The sequence below is a fragment of the Elephas maximus genome, chromosome 7 (assembly GCF_024166365.1).
Source record: "Elephas maximus indicus isolate mEleMax1 chromosome 7, mEleMax1 primary haplotype, whole genome shotgun sequence".
NCBI classification, from domain to species: Eukaryota; Metazoa; Chordata; class Mammalia; order Proboscidea; family Elephantidae; genus Elephas; species Elephas maximus.
Genome location: NC_064825.1, coordinates 43340912 through 43360445, shown reverse-complemented (window position 1 = coordinate 43360445; position 19534 = coordinate 43340912). Strand labels below are relative to the sequence as shown.

The following is a 19534-nucleotide window of genomic DNA, read 5'->3' as shown; positions in this document are numbered from 1 at the left end:
GGAAAGGCAGACAATGAGTATTTCACTGTCTTCTAATAATGCCACCTCACACACACATGTCCCTGACAGTTTACAAAACACTTCCCCACAGTCCTGCAAGGGTAAGTATATACTATTCCATGTCAGAGCTGAAGGAACTGAGGCTCAAAGTGAGTAAGAGACTGATTCAAGTCCTCATGGTTGGAAAGTGGAACAGTTGAAAGCCCATGTCACTTCCATAGTAAGCAGTATCCCAGCTGCCTCCTTATGAAAGAACCACCTCTGAAGCCATCTTGCCAAAAACACTGAACCTGAACCTGATCAAGTCGCTAAATCCAACACCAATTTAAGGAAACACAGAAGGCAGAAGAACATGGTAAGCAACACCATGGACATGTACTCAGCGAGATCCAGACTGTGGGAAATTCAACTTTCCTGTTTGTTCAGTAGATAAATTGCAAAGGGAGAAAAGATATAGAAGGGAAATATAGTGTTAAAAGACATATTGACCAAATACAATACGACTTTGGATCCTAACTCAAACAAACAAAAACCTAAAATAAGTTAATGCCATTTGTAAAACAATTGGAAATTTAAACACTGACTAGATTATTGATGGTATTAAGAAATTACTGTTACATTTTTTTAGGTTTGATAACAGTATCATTAGGTTAAAACAGAATTCTTGTTTTTTTCAAGCCACATGCTAAAATACAGAAAAAATGATATGCCTGTGACTGGCTTCAAAATAATCAAGAAGGCATAAATGGGCGGGGAGGGCGTAGATTGATGGTTGTTACTGTTGGGTGATAGATATGTATGGGTTTATTTTACTATTCAATTAGCTTGTGTGTATGTTAAAAAATGTCCATTAGAAAAAACAAGAGTAAAGCACAAAAGATGTCGACCAGAGTTCTACTAAAGGTGGCTGGTCAGTTACCTTTTTCATCTTTACAGAAGAGAAAATTTGGTCTCAGGTTAAGTGATTTACCCAAGGTCACACTGCTAGTGAGGTGGCAGAGTTGGGAGTTTGATCCCTTATCTTTTTCCAAATTCAGCTGTTAGGCACTATGCCACAGTCTACATCTCTTCATATATCAATGTTCTTGGTATTGTGGCTCCTCCAGCTCCATCCTCTCTCCACAAAAGGCAGAAACTGACTTGTTTATTTCTGTATACAATATGCACAGCACAGTGCCTGGAACACAGTAAGCATATCTGCTGAACAAATGAAAAAATGAATGAATGACTTTATGAGTATCCCAATCCACACAGCTCAATCAGTTTGGCAGGGTCCATTGAGGGCCCTGAGGGTGTGATGGAGCCATTCCCTGCAGGAAGATCTCATTCCTCTCCTTACAAAGAAGGCACAGGCAGCAAAGACTGTTATGTTCATTCAGCACTCAATACGTGACTGGCAGGCCCTATGTTAGGCTCTGGACATACAGGGATAAAAGAGTTACTACCTGCAAAGAATTCAGTGTAGTGGCCAGAGAGAGACAACAGACCACTGGGGAAGAAGCAAGCAGAGGGAGGCTATGGAATCCCAAAGGTGGGAACCCAACTCAGGCTGGGAGCTGCAGTATTTCTTGAAGGACAGATTGCTTAAACTGTACAAGGACGGACAAAAATAAGCCAAAGGAGAATAGGGATATGGGATGGGGACAGGTTAGGGAAATTTGTAGACTGGAAAACTTTTTGTATTGTAGTCGTTTGCAAGGTTATCTAAATTGATGGTTCCATGGACAGTGTATAACAAGCCCATCATTCTCTGCGGGCTACACTCTTCCTCTGGCTCAACAGCCCGCCAGCCAGCCTCATCTCACTTCTGTCTGCAGTCTGGTCACAGAACTGTTTTACCACATGTTGTGTGCAGTATCTGGGGAGGCCCAGGGTATGGGGGGTGGAATGCACACATCTGGGAGAAGTTTTTGTCATTTGCTATAATACATTCTGTGCCTTCTTTCAAAAGGCTTATAAAATCTTTATCTACCCCTTAGAATACAAGGTTTTTAAAGGTCAATTTCTCTTGTTTCTTATCACATGAAACTTGGTTTAGAAAGAGTCTGAAGGGTGACCAAATTCTGTGGCTTTATGTGAACTTTCCATTTCAGCATTGGGAGAAGGGGAGAAGGGAGGACAGACAGCTTTGTTCTCATTTTCCTGAAATTTCTTCTTCCAGGTTATAACCATCAATCATCTGTACTGCAACCCATGATAAAGAGATTATCACACCTTGAAGCTGCTTAAAGCTCCTTCCTCAAAAGGAGACAGTTGTTCAAATTCTAGTGGACTTTTTATTCTGGCTTCTTTTCAAACTCTGGTTTCATTCTAACCCAAGCTCTCTCACTAATCCACTGTGTGACTTTGGGTGAATCACTTCAGATCACTCAGCCTCAGTTTCCCTGCATTCAAATGTTTGCCTTACTAGGATGCTGTGAGGGTTGGAGATCATGTCCACAAAGTGCCTAGCACAGTGCCTGGCACGTAGGAATGCTATAAAAGATGGCTCTTTTCCTTTATGTGCATTTAGATCTTTTCTCTTTCCCTATCTAACAATGAGCAGGTAACAATTTGGAATATAAGTTTTCATTAAAAAACTAAAAAGGTCAAAATACATTACTATTTGGAGAAATACATTATAACCTTAAGTGCAAAAAATTTGAATATAAAACTATATAACTATATAAAAAAAAGAGAGCATAAATTCTAATTTAAAAATATTTATCTATGCATACATGTATTTTATGACAAGCATCATGCCTCTGTGACTACAGGTGGAAAGGAGTGGGAGAAAGGACAGTGGACATTTGCAGGTGATGAATTAAGGCTTAGAGAGGTTGAGGAGCTCACTCAGGGCTACACCGACAGCAGATGGGGCAGTCAGCACTGTGAACCTGGGCACAGGATATTTTCATCACTGTCCTAAGTTGCCCCTCAGGCACCTTGAATACAAGATCTGTACTCCCCACAGCAAGCCTGCAAGGCAGGCATTATCCTCATTTTACAGTCACTTAGTATGTTTGGGCCACAGTTTTGTCATCTTTGAAATGGGGATGAAATGAACATTGCCATCAGAGGTCAGTGTACCTCAAATGAGAAGATGCCTGTGATAGCACCTCATAAAGGGCTCACTATGAATAGGAAACACAGAGGGATCTCACAGTGAATGAGTAAGGGCCTCTGTGCCTGTGACTCTGGCCCTTCTCACCAACCAGTGCCCTGGTGACACCTGAAGGCATGCTGGATTGGACAGGTGGTCCTGACAGTGGCCTCAGGAGCCTGGGAGGCACTGAGTCATATTCAGAATCTGTTTTTTGTCTTTAAATCTAGACAACAACCATAAATGAAAACAAGAACAAACCAATAAAGGTACTCCCAACTCAGCCATATTATGCAACTGTGTTTTTTTATCTCACAGTTTTAAAAAATACTGCAACAATATTCTTAATGAAGCTTGAAATTCAAGTTTAATTTGAAAAGGATTGCTCTAAGCGTAGCAAATTGGGGAAGAAGAGAAAGTGGAAGTTCTCAGATTACCTGGAGGGCCACAGTTCTTTACAGTGGAGCCATGCTTCCAAGGCCTGGGTACAGTGAAAAGCTCTAATACACACTAAGGCATTTTCTGCCACCTACAGCTGAGTGACCTGGGTGAAACACTTCAGCTCTCTAAGCCTCAGTTTCCTCGTGGTAAGGAAACAACAAGGGGATAATAATACCACAAGGAGCTCTGGTGGTGAGAATGGGTAAGAGCTCGACTGTTAACCGAAAGGTTGGCAGTTTGAGCCTACGCAGCTGCTCTGCAGGAGAAAGACCTGGTGATCAGTTCCCATGAAGGTTACAGCCTAGAAAACCCTATGGGGCAGTTCTACTCTGTCACATGGGGTTGCTATAAGTAGAAACTGACTTAATGGTACCTAACAATTTGTTTGTTTTTAACAATAATACCAAATGCCTCAGTGTTGCTGGGTGCATACACAATGGCTTTGAAAACTATTAATTGATGTAAACGTTATAATCATCCTTTGGCAGGCTTTGTGGTACTGCAGCACCCTATTTAAGTCTAAGTACTCATACTGTATTTCTAGAAGAATAAATCACTAGAAGAAGGTGAAGTGCTCTAGGCTCACAAGGGCATGTGGGATGGGTTGAGAGTCTTGGGCCCTTGATTAGTCTTTGTTTGTTAATGACTTTGGATATGAGTTTGGGTGCATCACCTTGCCTCTCTGGGCTTCAGTTTGCCTGCCTGTAACATGCAAGGGATTCGGAGGGAGGTGAAATCAATGCTCTCTGATGTCCCTTCCAGTGCTGTTACTTAACATTAAACTCTGTTAATTCCTCCTCCAAGCCCTTGAGTCATATCAGCCAAGAACAATCACTCAGTGCTAAATTATTTGCCTGGGATTATGCTGCATCCCCCCATCATGGCTGAAATATAGGTACTTATTTCATTCTTCCTCCATTAGATTTAGTTGTTTGGATGACAGTTGCTTCGGAATGACTGTGAGCTTCCTGAGGGAAAAAGCCTGGGCCATGTTCCTTGGTCTTTACAACCCCTCAGAAGGTAGCATGGTTGCTTTGGACACCGCAGAAGCCCAACAAATGTACTCTTGACTGAACTGAGAAGGCCTCAGTGCTGACTGTGGCTCACTCTTGTGCCACCTTTCACATGCTACCCTGCTTCTCCCTCCCCTCAAGCTGCCCTCCTTTGGCCAAGGCCCAGAGTGTTAAGGAGGCCAATGAGGATAAGCACTGACTCTTTGACACTTGGGGAAAATCAATTCCCTGTGGCTGTTTCATCTGTGCCACCCTGCAGAGTAGGGATGTTCTGCATTTCCCCCTGGCATCCCCAATGGGTGGAGAGTCCATTGAACTGAGAGGGTCCTCATTTCACAGATCAGAATTCAAGGCCAAGGACCCTCAACAACCTGGCCTCCCCAGCTAGTTGTCTTCCTTACATGCTGACACATGGAAAATCTTCCTGACTAGACTGAAAGCCCCACAAGGACAAGGACCATAATACGGTTCCCAGTAGGGTGTCTAGGCATTTGATAATACCAGTTGAATGAGTGGTTAATCATTTGCCACAGCAATTATCCCACTGCATTGCAATTAGCGGTTATTTATTTCTCTGGACTGTGAACTTCACAATGGCGGGGACTGTATCTTATTCGTCTCGGAAGACCCCATATCCAGGATAGGGCCCAATGCAGAGCAGACATTCAGTTAATATCTGTTGACTGAGTGAATAAACTCATATTACAGGGCTATTGTGAAGCTTTGCTAAAAAGGTATGTAAAGTTCCCTTCAAGTCATAACATTCCATAATGTTATGGAATTTCACATTCCATAAATGTGAGAGGAATCATCTACAAAATTGGAGATTTTCTGATTGTTCTTTTCCATTTCCTTCCAGTTCATCTCTTAGAACAGCTGGAGAAGACTCCATTCCCCTGGGGTCTGTATCAACACGGTTTCTTATAAGAAGCTCTCACTCCCACCAGAGCTATGGGCCTCCATGTGCCCATGCTCCCTGTACATACCCGTGAATGGAGTTCTAGGGTTGTGAGGGCTGTCTTTGACGTATGGTTAGCAGAGGTCGCACTGGCATTACATTTTATGCGAGGGAATAAATGAACCTTGTTTTATTACCTGATCTTGTATATATGTTGGGCCTGGAGGTGGGGAGGTGTGCCCTTTCACCACTTTTCTCAAGGACATTCAGTTCTTTTGCTGTCAAAATGCTCAACAGCTATTTGAAGTCCTTGGCCAGGACATGACTCTTGAGAAGGAATGACTTCATGGTGTGGTTTCTCTCCCCTTCTCGTCTATTCCATGAGTATTATTGTTAGTCACTGGGATTCTGCCTACACAGGTAAAGGGGCATGCTGAGGAAACTGTGCAGATAATTCAGGCTGACATCTATTTCCTATGAAGAGCAAATATGATTGCACTTTATCTTGCCTAAAGACAGGGATATTTGATGCTCTTCCCTGCTCTGGGTTGCCTTTGTCCATGATGATCTCTCTGAATGGAAATCCAATCCCTTTCCAGGAAACTCCTACCTACTCAAGTGTCACCTTCTTGATGAATGTTTTCCTACTCCCACAACAGCTAAAAAATAACTCTATAATGGCACTGATCACAGTATATTATCACTTAACTTTGTGTCTTTCTCCCTCATTGAAGTTCCTGGAGGGCAGGGGCAGGACTTATTCATCTCTGTGTCCAGCAGAGGGCCTGGTCACATAGTAGGTACTCTGGATATTTATGGAGTGACACAAAAATTAACGAACACCACAAGTTTCAGATTGATTAAGGGACAATTTCAACCTTCTCAGATCTAAGGAAGAAAATAGACCTGCTGTCTACTGAGGCCCAACCCCACATGCTCCTTGTTGACAACTACCCACTGGGCTCAGGCCTGGCCCATCAGGGGCAGAAAGACTGAAAGCTGGCTCAGAGGAGGACCAGTAGTCTGAGACAGCCTCTTCTCCTTCTAGACTGCTGAATACAGCTCAAGGCAAATGAACCAGGGTAACCACAATATCACACAGTTGGCCTTTTAATCCTTATGGTACTTTGATATTTTTAAATTGTTCTAAAGAAAAAATTCCTAAAGGTTGGGATGCTGATTTTCTGTCCTGGTGATTCCCTACTCTGTCCACTATACCAGAACGTCCTTTGGTATAAATATGAGCGAGCTGTATAACACATTTGGACTATGCCAACGGTAAGGTCACCATTAGAGAAAGAGGGTTAACTCTTTTTTGATTTTTTATCCCCATATCTCTTTTTATTCTCCTAATAACACCCGAGATTGGTAGAACCAGGCACAATCAACCAGTCTTCCAGGTGGGAAAGTAGAGCACATTATGGTTATTTATCCAAGTTTACACAAAAGAAAAAATGAAGCCTAGAATATAAGGATTGGAATGGTCCTCATGGTCCATGCTCCTCATTTTATAAATAGAGAGGGTGATGCCTGGAGCTGTCAAGCAGCTTGCATGAATCCCATGAACTGGGATTAGAACATGGATTTCTTCACCCTCAGCTAACAAATGTTCCACAAAACTAGGCCCCCCCCCGCCCCCACCTTGGAGCTTTGTTTGCTCAGCACTTGAGAAAAGCCAATGGTGAAGACGACTTCTATCACAAACCCACAGGGACAGAGCTTGTGGGGGCAAAGTTATCCCTCAGTGTAGTTGGTTAGGGTTATCACCAGAATCAGAGAAGAGACCTTAACCAACGGTCATCTAACCTCCCTCCCGGGGAGAGACCTCCCTTCTGTAGCATCTGTGATATAGAATTGGACAGCCACTTCCAGCAAGGGAGAACTTATAACGTTGCTAGGCAACTCATTCTACTGTTGAATTGTTAGAAAACTCTTTTTCTTCCATATGTCTTCTCCTCTGCATTTGGGGATGGACAGCGATTAATTTCATTTACATTAGTTAATTTTAATTAATTCAAATGGGACAACTGGTGATATGTACTCATTCCTCAGACCGCATGTGCAGCTTTCTGCCTGGCCTGCAGGTCTTCCTGACTGGACAGATGGTGTTGGTGGCCTATTAACTCAGCAATGCCCATCCTCCACCCTGTGCCTCCCATTCCCACTGCTTCGCAGAGCCCATGGGAGCCAGAGCCCTACCTCCATCATTGTCTTTGCTGTCACCACAGGCAGTTTCCATGGATGTGTCACAGCCAGCTCCTCTCCAGCCCAGCTGACAGACGCAGTGCCACCCATTCAGGTCCAACGTACATCTGCCATTACCATTGCACAACCCAGGGCAACCCTCTGCAAGGCAAAGCACAGAGTCAGTGTCTGATTGTCCACAGCCAACTGCAGTCACACACATTCACACTCTACCTGACAACTTACAAACATATTCACATCCACCAGCAGCTCATAGCAGCCCAGGGGACAGGTATCACTAGACAGATTCCAATTTTACAGAGAAGGCAACTGAGACTCAGAGAGGAAAAATGACTTGCTATGGGAAACTACCAGAGGGCTGGCCATCTGACTGACAGGGCTGTGCACGATTTAATCCAGAAGGGCCAGGCAATAGACTCTTGGCTTTGGTTCTGCTTTGACCATATTACAAGGTTTTTACTCTTGTTTAAATAGATTTAAAGGTTTTTGATGACCACCTATTCAAGCCCCAATGAGTTTGTGGCTGAGAATCTGTATGTCCAAGAATCTGTAAAGGACATGATTCACTTCAGCTTCTATTTTGCCACTTGGTTTTCACTCAAGTCCTCATTTTAACAAACCTGCCAACTCTTTTTCTCAGAGGGGCTATCAAAAAACAACTTTTGTAGCGTGCCTTCCATCTCTTCTCTCTGCTCTTGCTCAGTCTCAGAGTAAGGTATGGATGTGAAAGCACTCTGTCATCATAAGTTTCATTTGTATGACTATTAAGAGCAATGAACTGCTATAAATACAACTACAAATGGAGTTTTCTGCCATGAAATAACTGAAAATGGACAAATTATTCTTAAATGAGATAACAGATGGGAAAGTGGCTGTCCAGTACAAGACCTGGCTCAAGGTAAGTAGGCACTCACTAAAGAGTCGATGAATTAGAATAAAACTTTAGTCTTTCAAGAACTTTTGATAGTTGACTGCTATTGCAAAGTGAAAGAGAAGAACACGTTCATTTCCACTTGAGACAGCACAGCAACCAATCAATCATTCTGGCCACTGTGTTTTCCATTCTAAGGAAGAAACATTTATTGATTGTGTACTCTAAGCGGAGGAGGGAGTCTTCCAAAAAGTTTAGAAGCAAATGCAGACTATGTGGTCTTGGTACAGTAGATGCATGTTGGGGAAGATGAGAACCCACTAGCATGGCTACCCACAGAAGTGAATGAGGGAGCAGTTGTAAAAGCAGGCTGCAGGGACGGTGCTGTGATGTGCAGGTGACAACCAGGCATTCTGACTTGGTAGCCAACATGAGCCATTCCTAGTGATCTAAGCAATTACAGAGACCCCTTTCCCCAACTAGCCCCAATTAAAATTTTTGTCCATATGGCTGGGATTTCCTTTCAATTAAGCCTCATTTGTATTTGGAATTAGTCTTGAAGGAGATAGGGTGCAATCTTTAAGAATGGCAGCAGATTGCTTTCTTTTGCTTCAAGATACAGCCTCTTGTAAGATGCTGAGAACATCTCTTGTGTAAGAGCACAAGCTTGGAAGCATTATGAGGCTTGGCTCTGTGATCCAGGCAAGTTACTTAATGTCTTTGAGGACTAAATAATGTATGCATGATACACAAAGCCTGGCATGCAGCTGGGATATAATATCTATATAATATCTACATCTTCTACTCACCTTTACCTTCTCCCTATTTTGGACAGAGGCCATATTAATTTCATTAAATTCTACCCATAATCTCGGGTAGAGCCCATAGAAAGGCAGAGTAGAAAACTCAAGTATTTCTCTAGATCAGGTGTCAGCATGCTTTTTTTTTTTTTCTGTAAAGGTCCAGTTTTAAGTATTTTAGGCTTGTGCACCATATGGCCTCTGTTGCAATTACTCCACTCTGCCATTGTGGTGTGAAAGCAGGCATAGGCAATTAGCACATTTGAGTGTGGCTGTGTTCCAATAAAACTATTTACATAAACAGGTAGCAGGCCAGATTTGGTTCATGGCAGTAGTTTGCCAATCTCTGGTCTAGATGCTTTGAAAACAGTGATGACAATGACAACTGGCATACACTGAGGGTCCACTATGGCTTGCCACTGTGGTAGGCACTTTACATATATTATTTCTAAATTAAGTAACTTTAAAAACAAATTCAGATCCCAATTTCCTAGGGCAGTTCTAATTTCAATCCATTTAATTATTTTTAATAAAATCCATATGTTGTAGCAGAGTGTGGATTTTGGAGCAGGACAGTCCTCACTTTAAATCCTAGCACCATCATTTACTTACTCGCCATCCGATGACTGCAAATTACTTAACTCTTTAAGCTCTTCAGTTTTTCTCATTTGTAAAATGGATATAATACCTAATTCAAAGAGATGTTGAGAGGATTAAATGAGATAATGTCTGTTAATTATTTAGCACAGTGTGGAGCCCTGGTGGCGCAGTGGTTAATTGCTCAGCTGCTAACCAAAAGGTAGGCAGTTTGAATCTACCAGCTGCTCCTTGAAAACCCTATGGGGAAGCTCTACTCTGTCCGATAGGGTCGCTATGAGATGGAATTGAACTTGATGGGAATGGGTTTGGTTTTTGTTTTTTGGCAGCATAAACAGGCATTCAGTAAATGGCAGCTGCTATTATTATTAGTGGATTTGTTTTAAATTCGTCTAACTTCACTAAGAAATCCACAAGTCAGAAAATAATCCTTGGGATGAGATGATCTGTTAGGTCCTTCTAGCACAACTAACCAAGTAGAGAAGGTCAAAACAACTTCAAATTAGATAATTTTGCTCTTAATTTCAACGAATTTAAGTTAGCACCACTGTATTCCAGGCCTTGTGCTAATTCTGGGGTATGTAGAGATGAGATATATCCTCTGCCTTCAAGAATTTAAAATTCTATTTATTAATACCCTACCTTGTTCCAGGAAGGATTTAAGATGGGTCTTATTATCTCAAGTAATACTTCTCAAAGTAAACTCCATGAAATACTTGTTCTATACGCTCCTCAAAAGCAAGCTTCTGAGGTCAAATAAGTTTGGAAAACATTGTACCCTATGATCTTATGCTAGAAAGTCACAATGGATGTTAATATATTAAAGGCCCTGAGAAGTCCTGAAACAAAGAAATGTGGTTATTTAAGTACCTGAGCATTTTACAAATTGACCTCAGAACTCTTGTCTTCCCCATCACCCTTATATTATTTCATTCCACAAACCCATTGTGGAATCCCTCGATCCAGTAAGCTCTCCTAAGCACCCAGTGCACACAGTCTGCTGCTCTCAAACTGCCTGAAGGAGCAGGTGTTCTCAGGGTAGGGGAGCTCTAGATGTGAAATCACAGGAATACTTTATCCACAGTCAATTTCTTTAAATGGACTGAGTTATACCTGGAGGATCTGCACTGTCCTGTCGGTTTCAGAGGGACTCTGAATACAGGAGGTTTACTCTCATCCAGCAATTTGCTTCCGGGATAATCACACCCCCTTTAGACAGCAAGAGGAAGCCTCCTCCAGAGTGACTTGCTGACTTTCTTAAAGCAATATGCCCATCCTTACCCACCACTGAAGCTTATTAATTCTGGAAACCCTGAAACTCGTCAATAATTCAGAGGGCTCAATTGCCATTAACAATCCCCTCTGGAAGGACTCACACCAGGCATTTGCTAGAGCCAAAATAATGTGATTTTAAGGTTTAGAGAAGGACTAAGCTTTTCAAAAGAAACGATGGCCTTTAAATGACAAGGGACTGCTTTATTTTCAACCTTCTGCTTAAGCCTATGAAGAAGTACCCCTTGAGCTAGCATCCGATGTGACTAGAAGATTTTCAGAATCCTAGAGAGTATTTATTTTTTAGTTAAGTGGCAAGGGGCTACACAATACAAAATACTGTTTGTTTCTCTTTCTGGTCCCTACAGTCACTTCCCTAGATAAGGCCACCACCATCTTGTACTGGGATGACAGTAATGGCCTCCTAACTGCCCTCCTTGCCTCCAAATGTTACTCTCCTCAATCCTTCCTCCATAAAGCACTCAAACTGATCCTTCCAAATTACAAAGGTACTCATTACCTTGCCTTAAAAAACCTTCAGTGGTTTTTTAATAAACCAACCAAAACCAAACCTGTTATCGTCTAGTTGGATCTGACTCATAGTGACCCTACGGACAGAGAAGAACTGCCCCATATGGTTTCTGATGAGTGCCTGGTGGATTCGAACTGCCAACCTTTTGGTTAGTAGCCATAGCTCTTAACCGCTACAAAAAGTCCAAAATCCTGGTGTATAAGGCCCCTGCCTAAATTGGGTGAGTCTCCTTGCTAAGCAGTCCCTGGACTTCCACTATCATTAACTCTCACCACATTTTGTTGAATTATTTGTTCTACTGTCTTCTGTGCTACACGGCAGGCACCCTAAGGGCAGGGGCCATTTCTGTTGTACAGTATCCATATTTCCCAGCACTTGGGCAGAGTTCAACATATTTGTTTAGTGAATAAATGTTGTTTATTTAGTCTCTGCCAATGCAGATGGTCAGCAAAAGAGAGGAATACCGTCAACGAGATGAAATGACACATAGCTGTAACAATGGGCTCAAGCAAGACAACAATTGTGAGGATGGTACAGGACCAGGCAGTGTTTCATTCTGTTGTACACAGGGTCACTATGAGTCAGAGATGAATCAAAAGCACTTAACAACAACAACCAATGCAACTGGAAAGCGAAGAAAGGAAGCTGGCTTGTCTTTGAACTGCAAAACACTCTACTATGACAAGTCCTATGCTTGCATGGTACAGGTCTTTGAATTTCTTTTAGACTTAGTGCCAGAAAGGCAGCCAGATGGAGCTTGGTTCAGACCTAGATTTTCCCAAGAAACATTTGACTTTTAAAGCAAGTTATGATTCACTGGCCTAATCCAATTAAAGGTCTGGTGCAAAAAATTTTCTTTTTTTTTTTGATGCTATTTTCTGAACTAAAGATCAGAACTGGTGGTTTAAAAGAGAATATGGGCCACTTCCTGGTGAAAGTGCCAGTTGGGAAGCAGTGGTTTGGAGAAAAGAAATGATGGGACATTATTGGTGACTTATGGTATAGAAGGTAGAATGTTTCAAACATGAATTAGACTAGGAAATCCAAAATCCTGACTCTGCCATTTAGCAGAAGATGAGTCATTCAACTTCCTCAGTTTCAGTTGCTTTTTCAATAAAAACATAATTATATTTGCTCCCTTAAAAAAATTTCACAGGACTCACTTAAGATGTGAAAAGCTTCACACAGTAGGAAAATACTCCATTAAGCAGAAGGTAACATTATTATATTTAGTCCATCCTGAAGATTCCTCTAATAATGATTATGAATGAAATGCTTGTTTTAAAGAGGCTCAGAGGTACTACTTTTTCTTGCTGGGATGATTTTATTCTCAGTTTAGGGGCAGCATGTGGAATGTGAGGAACCTTGCTTCTCAAAACCAGGCACCATCTGACGGCCCCTAGCAACACCTTTGCTGTAGCTGGCAAGAAGGCCCCAGATGAAAAGCATTTAGTCATTTGGATGTTTCCTCCAAATCCTTTCCATGACCTTTTTAAAAATACATATTTTACTGAATTTTTGGTGAAAGTAAACACATCCATAAATTTTTTAACAAGAGCAGTTTCTCTCTCTTGTTAAAAGCCAATTTAGCATTTTACTGCATAATTTCGTAAGTTCATCTGGCTAATGAAGTCTTTCTCCAATACAGGGATGAGAAGAATAATAACGATAATAAGGTGATGATGATGATGACAGAAGAGCATAGCTGACATCTGGGCGTCATTCCTGCCAAAGTGCTAAGTACTTTGCATTCATGATTTCTCTTAATTCTCACACAGCCCTATGAGGTAAGTCCTTTTATCACCCACATTTTATAAAGATTCTGAAGTAAAAAGAAGTAAAGTAACTTGCCCAAGGTCACCCAGGTCATTAAGTGTTGGAATTGAACTTAAACTCGTACAGTCTGGTTTGTGTCAAAGAGCACGTTCCCTAACCATTTTGAATGTACTTTTTTTTTTTTTGCCAGGCACTGTGTTAGCATCTGGAGACAAAAAGATCAATACAACATGTATTTCCCCGTGGGAAGCTTAGAGTCTTTCAGAAAAACATATATCTGATCATTCTGAGAATTATTCTTAGAGCAATGATGTCTATTTTGAAAACTAGGCACCACCTAGTTAATGTAAATGTTTAAAATGGAAGGAATTACTTTAGGGAACATTCTTCAAAGAAAAAACTTACCAAAACCAGGTCTTCTCTGAAAACGGAAAATAAAAGCAGACCATACACTCTTTGAGGTCAGGGTCTGATTTTCTCCCCATGTCTCCAGAATCTGGCACAATAGCTAGTACACGGTAGGTGTTCACATAGTTGTCCAATTAGCGAACACACACCAGTACGAGAATGTAGTTATTAATATTTCTTAGTTTGCTCTGGGGTTTCTTCCCTCTTTCAGGCCACCCACCCTGGCTCCCGGCACTTTAATTCTGATGGATCAGGGGCCATAAGGGTTGGGCAAGGTGACATAAGGTACGGTGGGAAGGGTGAGGGGTGTATGTGTGTGAGGGGAAGGGAAGGACAATGGCACAATGGTAATGTCACAAGCAGATCTGAGCACCTTAGGGGGAGAATGACACTCTAGGTATATCAACCACCTTGTGACCAAAAACCCACCTTCTTTGGGCAGTGAATGCTGTGACAAAGCTAGGGGTGTGGTAGAGTTTAGACACCATGCTTATGGGGTGTATATACATTTTTATATACACATTTCTTCTTTTGTGCTCACACACAAACACATACACAAAGACAACAGGAAAATAGAGGAAGGAAGACCATACCTTTAACTACCCTATCCAGATAGTGAGCTTGGGAGATAAAAGACAGGACATGTAAGGTAGGATCGATTAAGTGCAATGCTGCCTGCCACATAACCATGCCAGGTGCTAAGGACACAAAGGAGGATGTACCCCATGCTTGGGGTAGACCTCTGCCAGAGTGGGGCAGAAAAAACCAGAGACAGGACAACACGAGAGAGGAGGGAGAGCAAGCACATTCTCCCTGAAGGGCCAAGGGGAACTTCAAATCATTCAGTGGCCAAGGGGTTTGGAAACGCGACCATATAAACAAAAGGACATATGAATAGGAAAACAGGAGAAAAGGAGATGGGAAGCTGCAAAGGTGGCCACACTCCTGCTCCATCAGGTTTGGTTCAGCTTTACGGAAAATCAGAACTTGGCCCTTTGTCTGCTCAGGGCAGCATCTGCCCTCCCTTTAGAGGAAGCAGCTGGACCAAGAACAAGTGCACCCTGCCTGGGCAGAGATGTTCCTGAGAAGTTGGAATATAGAAATGTGAAAAACGTGAATCATCTCTGGTAGGCATTGGTCAAGTTCTCCTGAGATGAGTCTTCGGTCAAATATACTGCTAGATTATCTGCTGGCTATTCTTGAGTTTTCTACGTACAGGTGTGCCCACATATACTTGAAAGCAGAATGCTTGGTGCTCTAAGTAAGATGCATTCTTCCTTTGTGCATCTTATGCAGAATGGGAGGTGCAGGTCAATGGATGTCACTGTGAAAACCAAAAAACACAAAAAGAAAACCTGACCACCTCCCCATGCTCATTAATGTAAAAGACAGAACGATGTATGTGTTGTTTTCCAGTGGAGGGGCTTTTGTCCAAGTATCAAATTATTCGTCAGTCTAAGGTTTTGCTTATTTGTGAGGGTGTAAAAAAAAAAAAATTTTTTTTATGTCAACTGTTGTTCTGACATAAGCCTCCCTGTGCATATATGTGGGTACCTGGCTGTGTGTTTAAAGCAGGGCAGACCTGTTTGTCAATCTCAGCATCAATAAGCAGTACCTTTCACCTTCCCCACCTAGGCTGCAGACATAGCTATTTGAGAAGCTTCCTTCCTTTTCACCCCCTCCCTACAGCTTGCCCATGTGTGTATTCCCATCAAGGCTAGATAGACTGCAATCTCCTGAAGCGCCTGATGCCTTCTGGCCAGGCTGGACCCCATTCTCAGCTTGATTTCACACATGAATCAGAAGTCCATAAAATAAGACTGGGCTGCAATGGTGTGGCCTTATACAGAAGCCCTGGGGTTCTATAACCCGTAAGAACATTCTTACTCTCCTCAGGAAAAAAAAAAAAAAAATTTTAAGTTTTGTCTTTTCAGTCCCTGAAGAGGACAGACTCTGTTGTTGTTCATCAATATCTATTTGCCTCAAAAGACTGGTGGATGAGAGGCCATATTCTTAGTTTGGCTATCCATGTGGTCGCTGTTTCAAGATGAAATACGCTCCTGGAAGCTGCACAGCCAAGTGGATAATTGGGAAGAGGAGATTTTGACTGTGCCTGTATGCTTCCCTTCATTTTTATACAGTGCAGAGTCCTTCAGATAGCAGGAAATAAGAAGGGAAAATCAGGAATGAATAAAGTTGTGGAATGTCAAACAAGCAAAAATAGGAGCAGCCCACAAGAAAAACAGCCTAGGGAACATCTCTGGCTAAGGGACAGGCTTTCTTGATTCTTGGTTCATCTGTGATTTTAGTCTTAGTCAAGCTTATTTATTTCATTTCACAAAGTGGTCTGAAATTTCTTAGACATCATCTCCTCGGTTATGTCATCTATTACAGTAGCTTAGTTGGACTGAATGGTGGTTTTAGCTTTCAGATCCGCAGAGTTTTTTGGAGAGGCATAATCATAAGTTCTTGCAGTAACTCTGAACTCAGCTTCAGAAGAGGTGGTGTCAGCCTAGATTTCTATCACAGGATTGGCAAGGATGAGTAGGCTGGAGGAGACACTGTCATTGGGATCCAAATGGTCACACCACCAAGCAACATACACGTTGAGAGAGTTCTCTGGCAAGAAAAACTTTGTCTTCAAACTTAATAGCGGTCTCACAGCTCTGGTGATAAGTAAGGATTACATCCACTCTATTGGATGAGCTCTCCAAGCCCTGGGGCTGAGTTTAGAGAGCTCTCTCTTTTCTAATACCATTTCACTTTCCAGAACTACATAGCAGCAAAAATCTGTTAAATGAAAATATAATTTCAATACTTTTTAAAAATACAAAAAACAAACAACAACCCAAACTCGTAGCCATTGAGTCGACTCCGATTTATAGCAACTCTTTTGTACAGAGTAGAACTGCCCCACGAGGTTTCCAAGGCTGGAAATCTTTATGGAAGCAGGCTGTCACATCTTTCTCCCATGGAGCGACTGGTGAGTTTGAACTGTTGACGTTTTGGTTAGCATCCAAGTGCTTTTTTCAGACCACAAGGAGGAATGGTTGGTAGCCAATGGAAAAGCTTGAGGCATGCTCAGATTGCAATCAACATGCTGGGTTTTCAGGAGACAAGAGTAGACATTTAAAACTTCAAATCTTGATTCCACAAATCAAAAGGGATTCCTTTCCTACACAACCACCTCAAGCCACACTGTGAACCCAAAGGCCGATAACAGCCAGTCAATATCAAGTCCAAGAGTGTTCTCAGAATGGAACAGAGCTTCCTTGTTTCTGGCTATTGAAAATGGAATTGACAACTGGGTCTTTGAGATCCAATGTAATTTATTTATGTAAGTCATATGCAGAAATCCATACCGTTGTTGCTTTAATTGTTTGAAAGTTTTGGCACATACGCTCTTGAGTATGGTCACTTTAAAATTCATCATGGCTTCCTAGTACCAACTTTAGAAAAGAAAATGCCAAGTCCATAAGTTTGCATTATGGAAGTTGTGTTCAGGAGTTCATAAAAATCCCTGCATCTTTCTCCTCAGGATTTTGCAATGAAGATGATGGCAGTGAAGTAATTTTTACTCTTGGCAATGCTTATCCTTTCAGCTTTGCGTAAATATTTCTTATGCTACTATATTCTTGTCACTATGTGAGAAGCTGGGGATAATGGTGGCACAAAGATTTTTATACACAGACTCTAAGCCTTTGGTATAAGGTTGATCTTGAAGTCTCAGGTTTCTTTGGCATTTCTATGCCCTCTGTCATGTAAACTTCTTTCCCTGACTTGCCTGTACCAACAGAAGTTTCCAAAAGTTTCTCTTAGGATAATCCCAAGAAGCTTCAGAGGGCTCCTATCAGAAGTTGAGCAGAACACGGTAAGTGGCTTTTCACTCTTATTCTCCAGGAGCCTCAGGTCAACTCTAATAGTTGTGTCACTGGTACATGTTAGGCCATATTAAACAGGGATCATTGTAGCAGGTGATGTTGTGGTAGTTATAATCACCTGAACGTCTTTCAAATGGATGCTACACCACCGGAGAGGTGTTCCTGTTTAGACCTTGTATACATTACTGCTTTTGTCTCTTTGGAAGGTGTAGAAAGGACTGGTGAAGGGAATTCACAAAGCCCAATAAATTTCCTTCGGCTTTTCCCATCCCTGCCATGTATGGGCTGAAATCTGCCAGAACCATCAGCAAGCCAAACTCTGTTGCTCAGATAACTTGGTTAGATCCCTGTAAATTTTTTCTCTCCTTGTCAGCATCTGTCCTGTCAGTTCACAGGTCCTGTTATAGGAGAATGCTTTTGAGGAGGGATAGTATAGGGTTATCACAAAGGCTCTGATATCTCATGTGAGCTCTCAGTTAAGAATTGTCTAATTACAAAAAGGAAACCTGAGTGTTACCATTCAAAAGTAGACAAAACACTCCAGAAGATTTTGTGGCCTTTCTTTATAATTTCTCTTTGTCATGAAGTCTAGTTTTGCTCACTCAAGTAACTGCATCATCAGAGTATTATTTTGATTTTTATTCCAAGAGGATGCTTTTGTTTAAGAATTGGGATTTATATGATTGAACAGCTCTCCTAAATTCTGGTATATAATGCTGTATATCTGCAACTTTGAACAATCACAGCTTTGGGGTCAAGGTTGGAATTCTACAAATGTAATCAGAAGCTGGCATTTCCCACACATGTTTTGAGACTTTATAGAAAGGGCACTGGCGTGAACAAAATGTTAGTGGTGTTTTCAGAGAAGTAGGAAAGAATTAGACACCTTCTTAAATGTAACTATGATTTTTAGCTTTAGCTAAAGAAATCTGAGGTCAAGTCCCTGACTTCAGGGACCCATAAAATACCTGGAAAAGGCATCCAAAAGTATGCTCCTGGATGACTCTGTGTTGTTAGAAACTGATACGAATCGATCTGTCTTACCTTAACTTCTGGACTAGAAAAACTGGGTTCTGTACATGCAAGTGTATTAGTGTTAAGTGAGAACAAAAATGAAGAACTCCGTTTCCCCCCCCCCCGCCCCCAGAATACTTTTTAGGAGTAGGTGTGTAGGTCTGTGGACAGTGGAGGAAAGGACCAGCATTCTGTCACCCCTGGGGGACTCCTCTGGACACCCCATTCTGTGATTCACAGTGGGAGAAACTGAAGCCCCAAGTGGCCACATGGTTTACCCAAGGTGCTTTCACCAAAGTTCTTTCTTGGAGATACAAAAAGATAGGTAAATTCTAACTTAAGGAATTAAGATTCAACACGAAATGTTCTTGCTGTTTAGCAAAAATATTGTCATTAAAGAGGATCCCACTGTCAAAGTCCCTTAGATTTTTATTCTGAAAACAAACCTCTTCTGAGAAAAATCAAATTTTTTCCATAAAAGAAAGGGTGGACTGAAGCCTTCAAAAGAGGACCTTTAATTCCTATTATAATAATCTGCTCTGGGGAATGTCATTGGGGGTAAAAAAGACTTTTTCACTGGGGATTTGGCCACAAGGAGCCCAGATTTGTCTTATTCTTTAGTTCTTTATACAAGCAATAAGGCAATCATGTCATTCTTTCCTGTTTACGGAGGACTGCAGTGTGTAAATAAACAGGACCTCCTCTCTAATGCTTCCACCGTATGGAGGTCTCTGCATCAGTGTC

At 41.8% G+C, this 19534-nt stretch overlaps 1 protein-coding gene across 2 annotated transcripts in view; it reads right to left on the bottom strand.

Annotated features, from left to right (window-relative positions):
• TENM4 (teneurin transmembrane protein 4) overlaps nt 1–19534 on the bottom strand; it is an 887828-nt gene that overhangs the window by 108967 nt on the left and 759327 nt on the right. Inside the window, exons 20-21 of one of the 2 annotated variants that reach the window (XM_049889686.1) lie at nt 14489–14515; nt 7634–7780 (exon numbers count right to left, since the gene is read on the bottom strand). In XM_049889686.1, the coding sequence (XP_049745643.1) occupies nt 7634–7780; nt 14489–14515 (174 nt within the window). The remainder of the gene's footprint in view (nt 1–7633; nt 7781–14488; nt 14516–19534) is intronic. The other variant, XM_049889688.1, reaches the window with a different exon arrangement.